The following is a 21483-nucleotide window of genomic DNA, read 5'->3' as shown; positions in this document are numbered from 1 at the left end:
CCGGGACGGCTGAAGGCAAAGGCCATTACCAAAAGATGATACAGGCTCCGACCGAGCGCTTGGTTCCTACTAAGTGCCGAACGCGGTCACGATCTAAGGGCGAATACAAAATTCCAGCGGACGCAGCCGTTTTCCATCAACCACGTCAAGTAACCTTGGAAGCAGTCACGTGGCGTGCGCCGCTTGCGCAAGGGGGCTCATGGGTTTCATCGGGTAGTCACTCAGGCGGGCTCCAGTCCACCGCATTTCGCACGTGCGAGCGCTCTTAGGTGATTGTGCATGTGTGGTTTTGTCAACTTTCCGTTTCGTCGCACTATGTGCACGACGCGTTGATTGCGTTTTTTTTTTTGTTGTGTGTGTGTGGTGTAGTCAACGGACGATGACGATGTACCACCCCAAGCAGTGTAAATCTCTAACGCGGGATAAAAAAGTCACGTTAATCAAGGAAGTGGAGAAAGCAGGAAGGTCCAAAACAAGCACCCCCAAAGAATTCGGCATCCTCTTGTCGACGCTTTCGACATTTCTAAAAAATCGGCAGAAGGTCTTGGATGGCTTCGAGCAAAGCTTTCCCAGCAAGTGGAAGTGGATTCGGGCCTCGAAATTCCCGGACATCGAAGCAGCACTCATGTTGTGGCTCCAGAATGTCAGGGCAGCCAACCTTCCCGTGACAACCCAAATGATGATGGAGAAGGCAGACGCTCTGGCGTTGCAGATTGGCCACACAGACTTCAATTGCAGCAATGGCTGGTTTGAACGATTTAAAAAGAGAAATAACACGGCCTCGAAGCCTACTCACGGCGAAAGCGGCTCCGTTGATGAAGGGCCTCGCTGCCTCGCTGAACTGCAAAAGGCTTATGCGGGCAAGGTCATTTTCAACCTCGACGAAGCAGCACTATTCTATAAGATGCTGCCTAGCCGCACATACATGCCGAAGGGAGAAGCATGCTCAGGTTCAGGTGCTAAGCAGCGCAAAGACCAAGTGACAATACTTTTCGGAGCCAAATCCACCGGCGATGAAAAACTTGCGCTGCTTGTTATCGGTAAGTCGCTCAATCCAATGTGCTTCCGAAATGCAGGCTCCCGAGAGATGCGACTTACCATGCCAATAAAGCAGCCTGGATGACTGCAGCGTTCTTTGAAGAGCATGTGCGTGCTCTTGACTGCAAAATGGCTAGGGACGGCTGAAAAGTGTTGTTCGTTGTGGACAACTGCCCCGGCCACGGAAAAATCAACAACTTGGAGGCAGTAATGCTGGAGTTCCTGCCTGCTAATATGATGTCTGTGCTCCAGCCGATGGACTAAGGAGTTATTGGGGTTGCTCTCAAGTTCTACAGGAAGAGCCTCCTGCACCGAATTTTATGTTCTTACGACAGCGGTAAGAAGTATGAAATATATTTGCGGGGTGCACTACCTAATCACCGGAGCCTGGTGACAAGTACGTCCATTGACAATTGCTAATTGTTTCACGTGCCGAGAAATCGCCGATTTTTGCGCGCCGAGAAATCGCTCGGGCCAGACACTGACGACTTCAGTGATTGCGATGAACTTTGTGATGAAGTTCACAAAGCTACCAGCTGCACCAGCGATGCCGAAGACGGCGAAATCACTTTTGAAGAGTACGCACTCTATGAGTCGGACGTGCCCGTTACCGGAATGTTGTCCAACGCCGACATTGTTGAAATAGCAGTAAACGATGCTGATCACGCTGACGAAGAACAACCTAGAGAAGTGCCGACAGCTGTAGAAACAAGAAACTTGCTACGCTTGCTCCGCAACAAAGTTTAATGCAGCGGCAACTAACAACGGCTCATGCGGTGCGTTCAGCAGCTCCAGGACGCTTTTCTTGGGCCGAATGACAACACAAAGCAGGCAAGCATCAACCAGTTCTTCTTTCCAAAATAATAAAATTACGTTTTTCCTGGGAATTCTGCATTTATTGCAAAAGCTTCCCTTGTGCTGTGGAGCGTTTGTTAGCAGTGCTGGTTGTTACTGGCTCTTTCAGTGACCCAGTCACTGAAATTTTTGGCATTTTGCTTAACTGGAAACTACACTTATCTCGAAATTTTCCCCGCATTTTACAACTTCGAGTTAACGAGGGTTTACTGTATTCTGCCGAAATGCACCAAAATTACTAGCTTTGGGCAGGATAACAGCACTCCCTCATTGTTTCTCAAATATTACACAATATAAAATAGGATAAAAACACGTGTGCAAACATCAGAACTTATTATTTAATGTCTCAACCAGTGTAACTCTATTGAAGTTGCTCTACGCCTCCAGAGAAAGCACCGAAACTGGGAGGGCGAGTGTCAAATGACGAGAGGAAGCCCGCAAGGCGTTTGGGATGAAATCGTGAATATGGCTATTTCTGTTTGTTTCTCGCGGGGCCACAGAAAATCGGGTGTCGGCGTCTGTTGGCTGTGTTCGAAAATTCATGATAAAGGCAATAAATAAATATACAGGGTGTCTACCAAGTTGACATTTCCAAATTCCCTGATTTTTCCAGGTTTTCCCTGAGTGCCTTTGCAAAATTTCCTGAGCAACACAGAACTTTGCATTATGTCAAGAGAGGCTGACACCATGTTGCCCAATGCTGTCACTCCCTAGTAAGCATGTTAAAAAAAAAAACTTAATCATGTTTGAATAGTGACTTAATTTAGTTTGAATGGTAAGGAGTAGTGTTTATTTTATTCACAAAGAAAAAGAAGCGAGGGGTTAGTAAAGTGCACAGCGAATAAAATATCTTCGAAAAAAAATGGTAAAACTCAATGCAAATCGAGTTGAACATTCTCAAATATGAATAAAAAGGAGATGCATACAGAAGCAAATCTTTCAGAATATGAGCTATTTCTTGTCAACTGATAGCAAGCTCATAGGTATAGGGCCCGAACTTTGTTACAAGGGAGATTCGCTCAACAGCTGGTATTTGCGAACCTCAGCTGTCCTGATATACCCTCAGCCCCCGCAAGATGCCTCAGTGTTGTGTTTCGCTGCTTTGAAGAGCTTATTTTGGTTTGTATGAGGGACATCTGCATCTCGACGTGAGGCAAAACTGTTTTTTCAGCTCAAGCTCCTACAAAAGCAGCGGTACGCATCCTTTCTTCTGTATTTCTCAATGCGTAGGACCTTTCTGTTGTCCTTCTGCAGCACGTTTGTCCCAAATACCATTTGAAGCATCCTCTTAATTATAGCCAACGTCCGATTTTCGGACTCCTTAAGGGCCGTGAAAACGTTCGAAAAATTGGTGAGTTCGAAAAAATGAATGCATGTCCTTTACTGCCCTCACGGGCTCAAATTGCCACAGGCACATCTGAAAAAGCTCTGAAGGCCTGCCAGTACACTTATTAGGCATATCAGTGCTCGTACTGTGACAGGAGATGGCGAGTGCACGCACGTATACTTAAGGAATGCCTTGTAACGAACCATCGGCCCAGTCAAGCTGTTTTTCCAACAGCTTTTAGCCTCTGGGATCTACCAGAACGCTTGTAATTCTGGAAATAAAAAGTCTATCTATCTATTTATCTACTCAAGTATTATTCCGCAAAAAAAAAATAGACGGACATAAGAGAAGAACACCCACCAAGTGCAAGCTTTCAACTCCGCAGTTTAAAGCATGCGTTTGGTGTGTTCTTCTTTTACGTGCGTATCTTTTTTATTGCGCAATAATACTTGAGCAATAGATTACCAACTTTCCCAGAATGCTGCTCTCATTGAATACATACTGTGTGCTGTGAAAATTGCCCCTTCACACGCTTGTTAAGCTTTATCGCGTAACATTTCTGTACTGAGGCGATGCAATGTGCCATGCTTTCCGAGATTCGAAGCCAATCGCAAGGACCACAAAAGTGGAGTTGGTGCCATTGCTAGGCCTAGCATTGCTATTGTGTTGGCTGCGGATGTGCCAGTTCGAGATGGCTAGGTAATGAAAAGGCGGCGGTGGTGGCCTTGATTGCTGTTTTGGACCTGTGGTCACGGCAAAAAGTCCGGAAAATTGGTCTGCGAAGGGTTCTTGCGCACGAAATTTCAGACGTTCTTAAACACTGACTCTATAGGGTACGTGGTGGGGCCGTGAAGCAGTCCGAATTATCGGGCGTCTAGACAGTTGTGTGTTGACTGTGCACTGGCAACTCCAGCCGACGACACGTCGTCAAAAACGATTCGTTACGACTCCTCTCTGTTACTTGAGCCACCATTACCGCAACTTTCGTTCCCTTTCAATAAAATTGGATCATTTTCCCTGATAGAAGCACGAATGCCCCAAGTTTTCTGAGTATTTCCAGACTATTGAAAATCCCTGAGAATTCCTGGTTTTCTCGGTTTGTAGACACCCCAATAGACGTTAACCTGTAAATAAAATTGTGGGCTGGGGATTCAACCCCAGTAACTATGGTTTGCGAGACCAGCACGTTAGCCCATTCAGCCACTGTCTTTTTTTTTTCTTTATTGCCGAATTCAGCCACTGCTGGTCCATGGTGCACACGCTCTTAAAAGAGGTTTTATATGAAAAAGTTCGGACGCAGCATATGCACGTGCCTTCGATACTGTGTCCACTTCCTCTTCGATAGGGTCCCGCCAACAACAGCCTCCCATGATTTCCGATGCGAACGTAGCATGTTTACGCTATCGCATTCCACTCTTAAAGGGAACATAAATGTCTTCAGTTGTGGTGCTAGCTCTGATATACTCACCCATGTTAATAATCACGCTCACTCACTCACCATCGCACTCACGTCTACTAACACTCACGAGCACTTCCATTTATACTGTCATTCACACTCATATTCGGTCACCTCAACCTACAAGGACTCACACACACCTCCTCTCATCCACTTTCACACTCACCTCTACTCACGCAGGAACACCATATTCGCACTCATTTGCACTCACACTAACAAGCACTCACTCATGTTTACACTCAGCTGCACTCGCACTTATTCACATTCACCTGCACTTGCACTCACAGGCACTCACGTTCACACTCACCTCCGCTCACATTCACCTACGCTCAACACTCACTGACACTCACTTCCGCTCACAGTTACTGGCACTCACACTCACCTCTGCTGACACTCACTGGCACTCAGTTGCACTCGCGCTCACCTCCACTCACGCTCACTCACATTCGCGCTCACCTCCGCTCACACTCATTGGTGCTCACTCACATTCACCTCCGCTCACGCTCTGGCACTCACTCGTACTCCCACTCACCTCTGCTCTCACTCACTCGCATTCACGCCTTTGAAATGAGTGTGAGTGAGTGCACTCATTAGTGAGTGTGCCAACCTATGCTCTAAGCGGAGCGGCTTATCAGTACGCTTCGAGCAATCCGGTTTAAAATGCATGCCTTTGGGTCGGGACTGGGGAAAATATTGAATAAAGTTATCATTTGAGCAAGGCAGCCTCATTATAATGAGTGTTTACTGTATGTTCAATCAATTACTAGTAATTAGTTACATTTTTGGTATTTTCGTATTCTAACAATTACTCTGATCGGTCAGTAACGCTCAGTGTATTTCAACTACAGTGGAACCCCAATTATACGACTTTCTCGGAACCGCGAAAAAGCATAAAATATGAACATAAATTATACCTATAAGAATATATTGTGTGGGACGCGAGCACGGCTGGAAATTCGCAGAAAGAAGTGAGGGATGCGTCCCTAAAGAACAAGCAACAACTGGCTTTATTTTTTGTGTTCGTCCAGCCTCTATGCTCAGTTGCACACCCTGTGTAGTGTAGTGTAGTGTAATGGGCGTAGCCTTGGGGACGTCTTCCGGTGACACAGGTATCTGGTGGTATGCCCGTACGAGATCAATTTTCGAAAAAAGTTTGGCCCCATGCAGACCTGCCAGTATGGCGTGAATATGTGGCACGGGGTACTTGTCGGGCATTGTGACACTGTTCAGCCCTCAATAGTCCCCGCAAGGACATGATGATCGCCTAGGAACCATGTGAAGGGGACATGCCCAAGGACTGGAAGAAGGTTGGATGATACCAAACTCCAACTTACATGGTCGAATTCCTGTTGTGCCACCACCAGTTTCTCAGGCGACAATCGAAGTGGTCAAGCGTGAACCGGTGGTCCAGTAGCACTGATGTGGTGAAACACGTGTTTTACTGGGGATCCTACTTGGTGCCGGTGTGTCAGGTCAGAAAATTCGCTCGGTATGGAAGTGAAACGAAGAGGGCCTGCTGGCTTGATCAGCGTAGGGCTGAGCGGCATATGTCTTGAAAGCTTGCCTTTTACATCGCTTTGTGACACAGGGTCCTGTAACCTCCGGTTACGCACGTCTACTAACAGTTCGAAGTGGCGCAGAAAATCCGCCCAGAGAATGGCAAATTTCACGTCGGCTACTATGAAAATCCATCGTAGTGTTTTCTGCAGGCCCAGACTGACGGTTAGGGAGTGGTTTCCATACGTGGCGATGTTGACTGCTTGCAAAGGCGAAGTGTTTGGGTGCTTTCAGTCCGCAGGCGATGCTACAAGTACGCTCACTTCGGCGCCTGTGTGGACGAGGAAGCGGAAACCGTTGTTGCAGTCGGTTAGGAAAAAAAATGATGAGCGACCTTCTTACATGGCAGAAATGCTGGTCGCCCTCAGCGCCTGCACGGGGCGCTTCCAGAGAGCTCACAGGGTGGTACGGATTTGCGTGCAGCATTGCTGAACTTGCGATGGTACCAACATAGTTTTTGGTGTTTCATAGGCGACTGCGGAGCACTCTGACTGGTTGACCATGACGCGGTATGGAGGGCGGCCACGAAATCCACGAGACGCGAGATTTCGTTCTTCATTTCTTGTAGCTGCTCATGTGGAGACGGTTCGCTTGTGATGGCCGCGACAGATGCGGGAGCTACCGCCATGAGCTTGTCGGCTAACTCGGCCAGCTTGGATAACTCGTTCTCATTTGACATATCATGAGAAGCCAACAAACACTGACACCAAGGACAACAGGGGAAATTAGTTGTGCTTAATAAATGGAATGAAGAAACGATAAATTAATGGAAATTAAAGTGGATGAAAAAACAACCTGCTGCAGGGGGAAACCGAACCCACAAACTTCACATTTCGCGTGTGATGCTCTACCAAGTGAGCTACCGCGGCGCTGTTTCCCCATCCACTTTCTTGGGTATTTATGTGTACTAGTAAACCCTGGGAGTGTTAGCCAGCGCCACCACTCACAGACCTTGGCGGCGGATGTGGAATGTCCTTGTTGCCGCAGGCATCACGAGAACGTGATCTTTTTGGGTGAAGGCAACTGGTCAATAAACCCACATATGCTACCTGAAGGCATCAATGTTGCCGGATTCGAGACCCTCGTTATGTAATAAACGAGAAGAAAGGAAGAAAGGGGGTTAACTGAGGGGCCCAATTTTTATTAGTCATATCATGAGAAGCCAACAAACACTGACACCAAGGACAACATAGGGGAAATTAGTTGTGCTTAATAAATGGAATGAAGAAACGATAAATTAATGGAAATTAAAGTGGATGAAAAAACAACTTGCCGCAGGTGGGAACCGAACCCACAACCTTTGCATTTCGCGTGCGATGCTCTACCAACTTAGCTACCGCGGCGCTGTTTCCTCATCCACTTTCTTGGGTATTTATGTGTACTAGTAAACCCTGGGAGTGTTAGCCAGCGCCACCACTCACAGACCTTGGCCCCTCGGTTAACCCCCTTTCTTCTCGTTTATTACATAACGAGGGTCTCAAATCCGGCAACATTGATGCCTTCAGGTAGCATATGTGGGTTTATTGACCAGTTGCCTTCACCCAAAAAGATCACGTTCTGGTGATGCCTGCGGCAACAAGGACGTTCCACGTCCGCCGCCAAGGTCTATGAGTGGTGGCGCTGGCTAACACACCCTGGGTTCTACTAGGACACATAAATACCCAAGAAAGTGGATGGGAAATTGAATGAATGAATGAATGGTCGGTCGGTAGGTAGACAGATAGATAGATAAACTTTATTAAAACAATATTCAGAAAAACTGCTAATGGTCGGGGCCCTTAGTCCAGGGCTCCGCTGGCTCTTGCCATCTTCTCAGCTCTCTTTATCAGCTTGGGCTGGTCATCGAGGGCCGAGCTGGACAGCAGTGCCTCCCATTGTTCCCTAGTGGTCTTCGTGTCTGGGTGTTCTATGTTGTGTAATGTGCACTCCCACGTAATGTGGTATAGGGTTGGTGTGGCCCCACACCATGGGCATTCGTCCCTGTAGGCTGTGGGGTGTATCCTATGTAATATGTGTAAGCTCGTGTAAGTGCCTGTCTGGAGCCTACGCCAGGCAGCGGCATCTTCTGTCTTTAGATTTCGATGGGGTGGTCGATATCGCAAGCAATGCCCTCTGTGGTAGTTCATGATGGCTGAATACTCGAGGTCGACAGGGTCCAGGTCTTCTGCAGCCGATGTGATGAGTGCTCGGTTATGTACGAATCCTCGAGCTGCTCTGTCGGCCTGCAGGTTGCCCGTGATGCCAGTGTGGCCCGGTATCCGGATGATGGTTTGGGTGGTGAAGTTTGGGTGGGTGGGAAAGTGTATACGATCACAGTCTGCAGCAGGGAATTGCGGTGCATTTGCGAGTTGTCAGGTTGTTGATGCGAGTTGTCAGGTTGAAATGTTCGGCAACTGTTTTGGGAAGTTTCTTGGTTGTACTGAAACCTTTATTTCACTGATATTCTAATTTATAGTACAGTTGAATCTCGGTATGACGAATCGCATACAACAAAAATACCTTTGGCATATTGAATTTTCATTACATACTGCTGTTGGCAATGAACATTTTAGCTTTAGTTTGTTACGCCCTATAATTTATCCAGCTTCAACTGTGTATGATAAAAGGAAGAAGTACCTTCAGACAGGCTTTCTATGGAAGTGGCAACTAACAAGGCAGATTACATTTGAATGGACATCTATGCCAAGCGCTAACACACACCGAGAAGCTCCTGGCCCCTCGAGCAGCCCCAACAGGGCCTCGTGTGCATGCACCCACTGCCCAGCAGCCACTCACCGTGCTCACGGTGCGGACCTGCGCCTGCGTGCCATCTGGAAGCGTGAGCAGCGCACTTCCAGGGTCCACGTGGATGATGGAGACCGTGCCGTCAGGGTTGTTGATGGTCTGCACCATCGTGGGCGTGTAGTGCGCAAGCGGGCTGGTGTACAGAGTCTGCAACAGAACACAGCCGGGATAAGTGCACATTTTTGTCACAGTGCCTGTGGTTGCTCCGTGCTACTCTTACTCTGCCAAACATCAAAATGAGGACTTGACTGCAAAATGACCCAAGGATAACCAGGATGAAGAAGCATGAGCTTGGCCATGAAAGAAGCTGGAGTGAGGCCACCTGGGCTATAATCCTTGCAAACACTCGTCATTCTTTCACTGGCCACTGTTTCCCGAGACGCATGTCATAGGCAGAAACTGGGAATGCCAAACGAGTCAGACAGCAATGTTGGTGGGCTTTGGTCAGACTGTACCACAACACCGGGCTCAACAAAACAGCACACCAAACCTCCTACAGTCAATTTCCTTTAATTCGACCCTGACAAGATCAACGAAACTGATTAAATTACCCAGGGGGTCGAATTAACCAAGAGGCAGAAAAAAAAATGGCAAAATGGACTGCTGATGCATTTGGCAGCATTTTCTCATTTTAACACACCCCTAAATTCAATGCGCAGCCACTTTATATGTGTTCAAAGTAGAAAACTAACGTAGAAATGACATTTAAGTTCCTAAAACAAACAGAAACCTAATGCGTACCTAATTTTTTAGCAAGAAATATGCAGCAAGCCTGTGATTCTGGCATTAAGAAGAAGATGAAGATAGCGAACTTCACCTTTACAGGATATAAATTCCTTTACCCCTGATGTTCAACACCAGTCCATTCTGCGTTTGGCATCAATCACAGCTGCCAATGTGCAATGCATGCAATTCTCCGGAAGAGGCAAAAAAGGAAAAGAAAAGAAAAGGTGGCGCAATTTGTTGCTGCTAGCTCAGCATGTAAAATAACTTATCCCTTGAATGGTATTTTGCACTTGATGACGGGAAGTTGTGTATCGTCGCTACTCTCGGCTAGAGTGGTCTCGATAACTATCTCTGTTGCTATCTTGACGATGCTGGCTAAGCTGGCTCTGTTGCGAATAGGCTGTTGCGAATGTGCATTTCATACTGAATCCAATTGCACCGTGCAGGCAATTTTACATTTTTGTATGCCCTGGCATGCTTGGCCCTTAAAACACAAGCTCGTATCAGGCTGCATGTTGAAGAGCAGAACCACCTATAAACATAAACCCTTTGAGGGTCAATTTTTTTCGCCCAATGTGGCCCCCCAAGGTCGAAGTTTTTTTTTTTATTGCAGGGTGGCCATAATCTGACACAAATATATATCCCATGGGTAAACATGGATTGTTCATTCTTGAATACAGATGGCTTTCATAAATACTTATACTAAGAGTAAAAGTAGATACAGGAAAAGCTAATTAAATCACACCTCGTAAATCTCCACAGAGCCCCATGTATTGAAACAGTTGTAATTCAAGCGCTAATTCGGTCCGCCACGAATAATTCGAACTGCGTGCCACCATGGCCAACTCGCAGTGTCTGTCGCATTTAAGCAACAGATGGCGCAACATACCCATCACCATCATCGCCAGGCGTTTTTAGGGAGCAGCACTTGCATTTATTCGCAAATGCTCCGAAACTAATGAATTGGTGACAATCTGTTGTACTGAACAGCAATGAGGTTCTCAGTTTAATAGTGGACCTGTGTTTTCCAGCAATCTTGTATTTATTGCATATAAGCTTTTGTTTTCCAGTTTTTATTTTTCCAAAAGACAGAAGCGTCTACCCAACTTTAAGGCAGGCCAATCTGTGCGACAGACGAAAGGACCACACATCATGTGATTTGATCACTGCTCTATGTGTAGCTGGCGTTGATGGTAAAGAGCAGGTCCTGTCCGTGCTGTTTCATTCAGGTTCAGCGTGATTTGCCACCTGTCAAAGATTCGAAATCTGGAGGGTAACGGAGAGTTTGTGTACACTCCCCCACTGCCCACCTCCTTCTCCTTCTTTCACCTGCCTTCTGAAAAAAATGGAACCAAGTTGTGACCCTTTCTAATTATATTATGGGGTTTTATGTGCCAAAACCGCTTTCTGATTAGGAGGCACGGCGTAGTGAAGGACTCCTGAGATTTCGACCACCTGGGGTTCTTTAATGTGCACATAAATCTAAATACACGGGTGCTTTCGCATTTCACCCCCATCGAAATGCGGCCGCCGTGGCCGGAATTCGATCCCGCGACCTCATGCTCAGCAGCCCAACACCATAGCCACTGATCAACAACGGTGGGTTGTCGTGACCCTTTCGCGGCCGCCGTGTAAATATAAACCTATTATTGTGACGGGTCACTTGAAGCTACAAAAAGAAACCGACGTGCTTTCACGAACAGTGTCGAGAACGAGAGGCCATTGTAGGGTCTGTTGCAAAGATGGCGGCAGTAAACAAATAACTTCGTTGCTAATCTGTGCACTCGCTTTTGTTTGCAAAGCAGTTTGTTGGCTTTACGAGTGTCACGCAACTACTGCAAACAGACATGCATCGATTCTGCACCAAACTAACTTTAATCGCCGCCACCAAATGAAGCAACGCTACTTGGCCCAATGGCCTAGGCAGTATAGCCGCGACGAAAACTCTCTGCCGGCCAAATGTTTGTGGGGTTGGCTCATCAGGGAAAAGTTCGATTGATGGCTCTTGAAGCGGTGTGGAGTTCATTGCCGCATATCCGACACGGTCTGCGTGCCTATCAGCGGGCTAATCGGCCCGACCTTCGCACCTTACGAAATATGCGCTGCTTTTGCTGCTGTTCTCTCTGTAATGTTAATTTTGGTCGGTTCTGTCGACCAGAACAAACCTTGCACTGACAGACGCAGCACCAGCCGATGTGGCGGTGTTTGCAATGATGAAGACTGCTACCATGTCAGCTGGGGCACGCTATGCTCTCGTTTTGCACCGGAAACAAAGTGAAATGCTCACTTGAGCAGCATCGAGCACGAGGGGCTCCACGGGGCATGTCATGCGTGGCACTGTGCTGGTCTCTCCCTCATGTGTGTCAGATATCCGAAAAATCAAACAGCAGACATTCGATTCATGAGTCGAATCATTTGAACGTGCATTATTCGATTCGATGACATTCGAGTATTTGCACACCCCCAATACCCATCCCGACTCTTCAGAGAGTCGGCCTCTTTAAGAGCAGAGTAACTGCTACAATGCTCGACAGTGACGGTCCCAAAGGAAGGGCAGACGAACCACCATCTCGGGCGTCAGCTCAGTGGGGAGCGTGTTCAGCAGAAAGGAGCTGTCAGGGTCACAGAGGGAGAATCCTTTTTGTAAGTAGGCATTTGGTGAGCTCCAGTAGCGCGGCTGCGCCATACATGGATGCAGATGGTCTCGCTGTAAGTACGCAGTGCACAGAAGAAGCTGTTAGTGCTGTGCGACCGTTGGATTCCTACCCGCTAGGCTCTGACGACGTCCTGCTGAGGTATGTTCGCGCAGAGAAGGATGCACAAGAGTTCTACAAAGCGGTGATTCCATGCACGCTGAGAGGAGCACTTTTATGCTATTTTCACGATATGTGCCTTACTGGGCATGTGAGTGGCCCCTAAGACTTACCTAAATACCGTATTTACTTGCATAATGATCGCACTCGCGTACTGATAGCGCCCCTCAATTTTGTCATCAAAATTCGATTTTTTTTCCTTTCCCGTTTAATGATCGCACCTGAACTTGCCCCAGCGATATGTCGTGTGCCAAGTCTAGCTAATGATGATCGCGCTTACCATCTGTAGAATGCTATGCAGATGACTCTTCCAAGACATACTGAGCTGTCTGCACGCACCAAACATTCTTAAGCAGATGCCCCATTTCACTCCTTTCATCACGTTCCGTACTTCCATGAAAAAGAAGCTACAACCAAACTTACCTTGCCTTTATTATACGTAGGCTTTATAATGGTTGTGGTCAACAACAACAACAACAAAAAAGGCGCCTTTCGATTCTTCTTTTCTGCACTCGTGGGCACGCAATAAATCGCGAGTGGCAACGATAGTAGCCACGTTTACTCTGATACGTTAGAAGTGTACCCTCTTCATACGTCGACGCTTGTAATACAGCCATGATATTCGCCCACCCATAGCAGAAGCGTGCCATATTAGGATAGTAGTGAAGACAAATGCCACAGTTTCCGCAGCGTGCTCGCCACTGGTTTCTGTCACTGGTAGCTAAGCGCGTCCATCTCTGTTTCTGTCCCCTCAAAGTGGCCATGGCTATGCTATTGCCGCGAACTTGCGAATAGTAACATTATTATCCATTATTGATACGGAAGAAACTGTTTCAATGCGGGTAATGTACTCACGAGAAGAAAAAAAAAAACGCTTTCGACACGTTTGGCTTGCTCAGCCGGCCGACATTTTTGTGTTGGTGTTCCGCAGTGTTACAGCGGCAGCGGCCTATTTGTTGGCCTGTTGTCATCCCACAGCAAACGCGGGATGAAAAAAAAAAATGTTTTTGCGGGAAATTTAACCCACGTCATGATCGTACCCCTGAATTTGCGTCAATTTTAATATGGTAAGTTGTGCAGCTCTGCTACCTGGCCTAAAATGAAGCGGGGCGTAATGCACTACGCCTACAAGAGAAGGAGCCTACCCTTGCCAATGCATGAAGCCGTGTGGTAGACGACCGGCCGGGCTGACTAAATGCCAAACACCTTGGAAAATTGTGGCACATAACGTCGTGAGAATTTACCCTGTGACACTGAGTGGGAACCAATTCCTTCTCGTCGTCACAGACTATGTCAGCTAGTGGCTCGAACTGTTTCCCTTACGAAAGCTGTAGGCACGAGTAATCGTGGGGAAGCTGATCGAATGTGTTCAGACGATTTGGCTATCCTGAGAAGTTGATAGCCGGGAATGCATCCTGCTTCCCTGCCAAACTTTTCGCGGACTCTTGTGCAGCTCTTCGCATTGAGCACAGGAGAACAACAATGTACTACACACAGGTGAATGCGTGCAATGGTGTGCCACTGAATGTGTGAACCACAACATCACACACGCGCTTGTTGCATTTGTGGAGATCCACGGCGACTGGCACATCTGCTTTCCTGAAATTGGGTTCGCTCTCGGGATGACAGTGAATCGCTCAACTGGGCTTACACTCGCCACCCTCACCCTTGGAAGGGAGCGCCATGATGCCTCCAAGGTGCAACATTTGCTGTTGCTTGTTTGTTTTTCACATTCCTTGCCGTGGACACTGCAACTGTCCCACTCGAGGCGGACACCAGAACTATTGCAAAGCGCAAATGCGTGTAAACAACACCTCCCAGAAAGTGAAAAGTGCAACTGTGTGGCATCTCCATGATACCGAGGTTACGTTTCCTTGCGCACACAGCTAGCACAGCTGCAGAGAGAAGGGCAAAAAAAGGAAGAAGCGCGCCTCCGCTGCTAGGCGACACTTGCCCGGGCGGAGCATGTGCTGACAAAACCAGATGTGTTGTCGCTTCCGCAATTAAAGAAATATTTAAAAAAAAGAAAGAAAGAAACTTCTCCCTCACATTGTTTTCATTGGGCGCCGTCTCATGTTTTTTGAACCCATGCCCGCAGCTTCTGTGCCCTGTCGTCTGTTAGCCCACTGTTTCGGCTGCCACGAAGGATACACGGAAATCTGAGATTTCGAAATATTAGCTAATTTGCAGTACTGAGGCGTTAACATGACACAGAAACTGAATAATGATTGTTGAAAAAAGTTTGCTATTCTGAAGTTTGTAGTGCACTAATATATTGTTACATTGAAACCGTAACAAGTCAGCAAGGGATTTCTGAAAAGTTTGTTAAAGGGGGACACAGGGATCAGATCACGAAAGTCACGAAAAAACAAAAGAACTATTTTTGGCAATAATGCATTTTGGTATCTGCAATGCCTAATCTACGTTGTATCAAAATGGTTTGGCTGAAAATGCACTAAAAGTTCCAGAAAAAAATTAATTTGTTAGTGCGCAGGGCAAGAAAACAGTTTTAAATCGTGTAAACATACCGCACTTTGCGGAGCCATATCTCATCTTTTGGCACAAACACAAAAGAAGCACGTGTCTGCTAGAGGTGGACACACGGGCCCTGCGATGAACAATGGCCCCCTATTGGCTGCCGTGCCGAAAGGTGTCTCCCCGCTGGTTGCTGTTGCAGCAGCGGGCCAGCTGGCAACCGCAGCGGACTGAAGTTGTCTGCTTCGTAAACCACACCGACATCTTCATTTGACATGCAGTATTCGGATTTCTGAAAGCTCCCAGGTGAGTGATGGATCGTCACTCGTTCGAAAAGAAATTTCCGACGAAGCACGCCTACGGAAAACGGAAGCGCGAGCCTCCTACGGCGGTGGCCAACGGGAGAAGCGGAGCACCCAACTGAATATGCGGATAACGTGCCGCATTATCTTGCACCGTGTGACTCAAGCAGCGAAGCCAACAATAGCCCTGTGCCATCAACACCGACAACGTAGCCACCTGAAGACGTGTCAACGGAGGCTCTCGCAGCTCTGCGTACGGCCGCATGAGTCAGCAGCTGAGATCGCAGCATTGGAGGCGATGCGGGTCAAAGGTAACCATCGTCGCAGAGACAGTGTACTCTGTTTCCAATGCATCATGAGGCACGGACACGCAGCCGGTGAGCGAGCCCCAACCGTCAAAGAGCAACAGTGTGATGACTGAAGGTTCCCCAGACAAATCGTCGCCCAAACGTCGCACGATTCAGACGCACCTCGAGCCGCTTTTTGTGTCAATGGTGATGGAAGAAGCGCAGGCATGCTGCGTTCGCGACTCCCTTCTAGTGTCCGTAACTGAGCGGAAGTTCAATTTGATGGACCAGCAAGGCCTTGCTTTTTGCGGTAGAGACTGCAGTAAACGAAGCAGCCGTGAAATAAAATTCAGGGAGCCAAAGAGCCTACTTGGAAATGTGTGCCACCTTGGGTGTACATCCTGGTGCCCTTGCCGTGCAGAGGGCTCAAGAAAAGGATCAAGAACGAGGCAGGCAAAGTCCACCAAACAAAGAGGCAAATGTGTAAGAAGATGCTCGACAGCAATGATGCAACATGTTACATGTTGCTTTCTAATAAATCTGCAATGCTTTTAAAGCTTTACAGCCCATTTTCTCAATTGCATTTTTTTTTGTCGTTCACCTCGCTTGTGGAAAACATAGCACAACAATGCCTGGACTGATCTTGATCCAGTTTGTTTTGCTGTGATCCATAAGCTGTGCTGTACTTGAAGACCATATTGAAATGTTGAAATATGAAAATGAACATGAAATGAAATATCTACATGGCTCTATGCAGTGAAGCACAGTCACGTGCATGTCATGTTGAGCAAAAAATTTCAGTGCACTAAAAAAAAAACAGTCTTAGTGTAGATTAGACATTTGGGAAACATGCAAAAAATTCCCAGCTACGTACCATGTTTCTTTACTGTGCCAGGCTTTCCACAAGCAAGGAACTTATAAATTCTTATGAAACAAAAACTAATGAAAATATATTTATGAAATTTTAAATTTGTCTCTTTATTGCAATATGCAGTGCGTGTGACAAATTTCAGCCCTTTCTGTCAAGAAACAAAAAAGTTAGTTCTGATCTCCTCCTCCCCCCCCATAATATGGTGTTCATAGTAATGAGGTTTGATTTCACTGCAGCTGGTTCGACTGCATCACGGAGGTTCTATTGGACATGAATACGTGACTTTGTCTGCTTTGCCCCTTTCTTTTTGTTGTTGTCTGTGCTTCTACCCGATATTCCAGACATTCGGTAACCGACAAAAACTCGTGGATCAGTGGTCAACAGCATGTACAGAAATGTTGATAGTGGCGCATCGCTGTAAGTTTGCTCAATGTTCTTGCATTAAAGATCTATGATTGCAGCAAATGAATAACAGAGTTGACTTCCTTTATTTTGCCTATTTAAAACTTTCAGTTACAGTAAAACCTCGTTAAACCGTACCCACTTAAACAGTAGTTTCGTATTAAAGGTAGTTAAGTCAAATCCTCGGCTCGGCGGCCATTCAACATAATGTATTTTGTATCCGCATAAACCGTACCAGTTTATTGCATACATATCAGTTAACACGTAGTGTTTCCACTTTTCGTCGCGCAATCACGGCGGTGCGTAGTCCCCATTGGGCGGCCTGTCAGAACAAGCCTCAGAGATTGGAGCAACGGCCTCCAAGTGCCCTGTGCGTGTGAAGCCACATCAACATCAACATGATTTCGGTGTCGTGCAAGCAAGGACTGGAGTCATGCCGAAGCTCGGATAAAAGACACTGGGAGCTCAGCATAGAAAATTGGACATTGTTTGTACTATTGAACGTGACACGAAGTCGGTGCTGGCATACTACAAGGATCTACCGTTGACTACGGTGTGTGGCATCTGGAATGCAAAGAAGTTGCTCGGCAGCGCTGCTGCGACCGTGAAAAGATGTCAGCTACAAGGCTTGACTTTTTGCCATTGTTGCCTCTGTTGCCGAAGTGTCACCTAACAGTGACGAGGGCGACACGGAAAGCAATTAACAGCACGGGTGATTCAGGCCCGATAGTGGCAGAAGCTGCGCATTACGTCAGCTGCATAAATGCAATCGTCACAATGAGAACAGTACCCGGCAATGAAAAAGGCGCCCTGCGACTTGTGCAACGCTACCACCGGTGTGCACGGAGAACATGCAACACTAACGAGGAATCTGCCATGCGAGTGTTTGCCAAGAAGAGGGGGCTGGCTGAAAAGCTGGCTCGCTGCTTCAGTAAGTTGGAGGCTGCTGTCGTCACCACAAGGCCGCTGCGGCATCAAACGAAAATAACACTTTTGTCACACAAAGTAAATAAATACTGCATGTCTTTTTCCCCTTTCATCACACTCTCTCCGAGTTCCATTTTTGACAGGTAAGTGGGCGATCTCATGCTATTTATTTATTTATTTATTTATTTAGGAATACTGCAGGCCTTAGAAGGCCCAGGCAGGAGGGGAAAGGTACATACAAAAAGAAAACACAATAGATTGACGAAGGAGTAAAAAAAGAAAGCTCCAGAAAAATGTAATAGAAAGTACAACTACATAATGAGTAAAGCACCTCTAAATAATGCATAGAGAGTGGCAGATACAAATTGAAACACTGTTTCACAAGCACAATTTCAAAGCACAGGAAATGTAATAGAAAAGAAAAGGAGGAGTGCATAATTCAAAATTACTACAACGCGCAAATCAATAAATATTGCACAACGGTTAAGCAGTATACTACCGTTTAGTATGTACTTTTTCCGAGCTCCGGCCAACTACGGTTTAATGAGGTTTCACTGTAATTCGACTCAAGAGCAGACTGAGCAGACTGAAGATCAGCCTGACAAGCAGTCCAAAGTTCTGTGCTAACAATGCGAGAGGAAAGTGCACCACAGCTGCAACTGACAACCTTGGAAAATGCATGCGGCCCATGCACGAATACAGTAGAACCTCGCCGATACTGTATTTATTCAAATCTAGGCCGATAGTCCTTTTTTCAAATAATCATATTCCAAACTCTAGGGCCGGCTTAGATTTGAGGATTCTAAAATATGCGCCAGTTTTTCATTGAAACTGCTAAATATGGTGCATAGCTAGCACCATCTAGAAAAGTCAGTATCGCAGCCGCTACTAGCCGTGCAAGCTGCCAACCGTACACAAGCGAGGTCAACATTTCGACCTGTGTCGTGTCGGCCATATCGGTGTGCGCCGTGGTGTTATCGCGATGGCACCAAGCAGGAGATGCTACTACAATGCCGCTTTCAAGCGAAAAGTTGCGATAGCCGCAGAGGCATTGTCGAACCTTCAAGCCGGGCGGGACTTCGGCGTCGACGAGAAAAATGTCCGCCGCTGGAGGGGACAATGACAGCAGCTTTTTGTGTGCACCGCAACGAGGATGGCATTTAGCGGACCAAAGAAAGGCCGTCACCATGAAGTGGAGACAGTTTTGGCCGACTTTGTTCAGACGCAGAGAGCAGCTGCCCTTCCAGTGACAACAGAAGTGCTCCAAGCGAAAGCTAGGGAACTTTCGAGGGAGCGAGGCCTAACGCTAAAGAATTTCGAAGCCGGCCGGGGCGGGCTTCAGAAATTCATGAAGCGCTTTGGCTTCAGCCTCTGACGTTGCACTTTAATCACCCAGAAGCTGCCAAGCGATTTCGAAGAAAAGCTGACAGCTTTTCAGTGCTACGTGCTGCGAAAGAGAGAAGCGGCAGGCCATAACCTTGGGCAAATCGGCAACGCCAACCGGACGGCTGTGTATTATGATATGCCAGTGGCGTACACCGTGAATGAAAAGGGTGCCAAGGAGGTGAAGGTGCGCTCTGCGGGCTACGAGAAGCAGCGCGCAACTGTGATGCTCTTCTGCACAGCTGATGGACATAAACTCCCTTCTTACATGATATTTAAAAGGAAGACACTGCCTGCTCGAGAAACTTTCCCAAGAAATGTCATTGTGCGGGCAAATGAGAACGGGTGGATGACGGGTGCGATGGTGGAAGAGTGGGTTAAGATTGTGTGGCAACGGCGTCCAAAAGCCCTTTTGACAAGAACTCGCTCTTGTCGTCTGCGGAAATATTACACGGACTGGTTCAGTGACGAAGACCACATGCTAACGGCAACGGGCCGCATCAAACGTGCATCGCTATCGCAGCTGGTGGGCTGGGTAGCTGCAGCGTGGGATGATGTCCCAGGTATTTTGATTGTGCGCGCCTTTAAAAAGTGCAGCATATCTAATGTGCTTGACGGTACCGAAGATAGTGCACTGTTTGAATGTGACAGTGACAGAGAACACAGCAACGAGTCTAGCAGCGACGACGACGTTGAATGAGCTCTGCATGTTCAGATTCAATAAATGCTGTTTGTATTTTGTGAATGCTGTCCTCGCCTCTTTTGTTCAGCCTACATTCGAGGTAATATATATATTTTTTTTGTTGGCTTTGGACTTTAGGGGGTCGGCTTAGATTCGAGTAAATAAGGTACGTTCCCGCTATGTACGTTTTCCCAGTGTCAACGTTTGCAATCAAGAACACAGAAAATGACCCAATAGTGTTACGCTCATATTTTACGGATTCACATGTTTTCTGGAAACTGTTCTTTTTTTTTTTGCATTACTCACCAACTCAATTTCGTTTCGGCTTCCCGTTGCCGTCTTAAAACACCACACAATAGGAAAACAACATGTGCCTCGGGCTGCCAAAGCCTCACCAGCCCGACGCATGTTGACGTCTCGTGCCACAACGATCCGCGCGACGCTTTGCATTACGTAGATATCAACAATAGTTGAGTATGCCAATTTTTTTTTGTTGTTTCGGATTGTATATTTTCCCAGTTAGCACGTTCTTTTTTGCATTTTTTTCCAAGACATATGAATGAGCTTCTACCGTGTATGGTGTATATTTGACAGTACTTTAAAACTGCGTCAGTTCAGATTTCACAGGACCAAAAAGAAGAAAGAATGACCAAACGAAGTGCTGGATGGCAACAAAACTGAAATACCTCAAGCCAGTACGGCTAACCACACAGGCAATTTATTACACTGCAGATGAGACTGCCCAAGGCAGCTGGACCTTGCCAAAATGAAGTCATATACAATGCAGCAATGCCTTCCGATATTCATTATAAGCAGACACACTAATACTGCTGAAAAAAAAAAAAAAAGGAAATATGCAGTCAAGTTCGACACAAAAACACATGTCTCTAATGTGCCAGGAAGAGCTGTGGAGATTTCGACCGCAAGGTGGCGGCTTTGTGCCACTAATGCAGCAGGGAAACAAGTCCCACACAACGCATCCTTTGCACTGTTGTTGCCATGCAAAAGTGCCATCAGTGGGACCACAAGGGATCGCCACGTTGGCTGCGGTTTAACTGAGACAGGCCACTAGCCAAAACATGCACGCATTGTTTTGAGTGCATCAAATGCACAGAGGTTCAGAAAGTGCCATGGAGGAGAGCTTTCCTTTCCAGTTGCTAAGTGCCATTGGCCCTCTGTCCAGTCCACTTGTGTAATCTCGCACTTTCTCACCAGTGACGTCCACAGGCATAGAGTTTCTCACTACATTATCCACAGCGGGGGAAGACCGGCGCTGCACCACTGTTGCATGTGTGGGAATGCCAGCATGTAGTGGCTTTAAACGGGAGTCGTCCTTGCGGAACCGGGACACCTTGAGAAAGCACCCGGCTATTACTATTTCCGCCTGTAACACTGGTTCGTTTGCTACTAAAACAGCATGCAAGGAGCATTGTTTTCCTAAATATTACACACAAACACTTCTTATTCAATCACGAGTACAGTGAAACCTCGTTATTTTGGATTTCATAGGACCGAAAAGAAATGTCCTAACTCACCGAATGTTGAATTATCGAGGGTATCGAGAGAACAATAAACAAGTGCTTATTACGTCAACACGC

At 46.9% G+C, this 21483-nt stretch overlaps 1 protein-coding gene across 6 annotated transcripts in view; it reads right to left on the bottom strand.

Annotated features, from left to right (window-relative positions):
- Positions 1-21483, bottom strand: part of LOC142558608 (DNA-binding protein P3A2-like) — a 221067-nt gene that overhangs the window by 51362 nt on the left and 148222 nt on the right. For all 6 annotated transcript variants that reach the window (XM_075670767.1, XM_075670770.1, XM_075670771.1 and 3 more), the window contains one exon: positions 9009-9164. In XM_075670767.1, coding sequence (XP_075526882.1) covers positions 9009-9164 — 156 coding nt within the window. The remainder of the gene's footprint in view (positions 1-9008; positions 9165-21483) is intronic.

This window comes from Dermacentor variabilis, chromosome 9, assembly GCF_050947875.1.
Source record: "Dermacentor variabilis isolate Ectoservices chromosome 9, ASM5094787v1, whole genome shotgun sequence".
Taxonomy (NCBI): domain Eukaryota; kingdom Metazoa; phylum Arthropoda; class Arachnida; order Ixodida; family Ixodidae; genus Dermacentor; species Dermacentor variabilis.
This window is presented reverse-complemented; position numbering and strand designations above follow the sequence as displayed.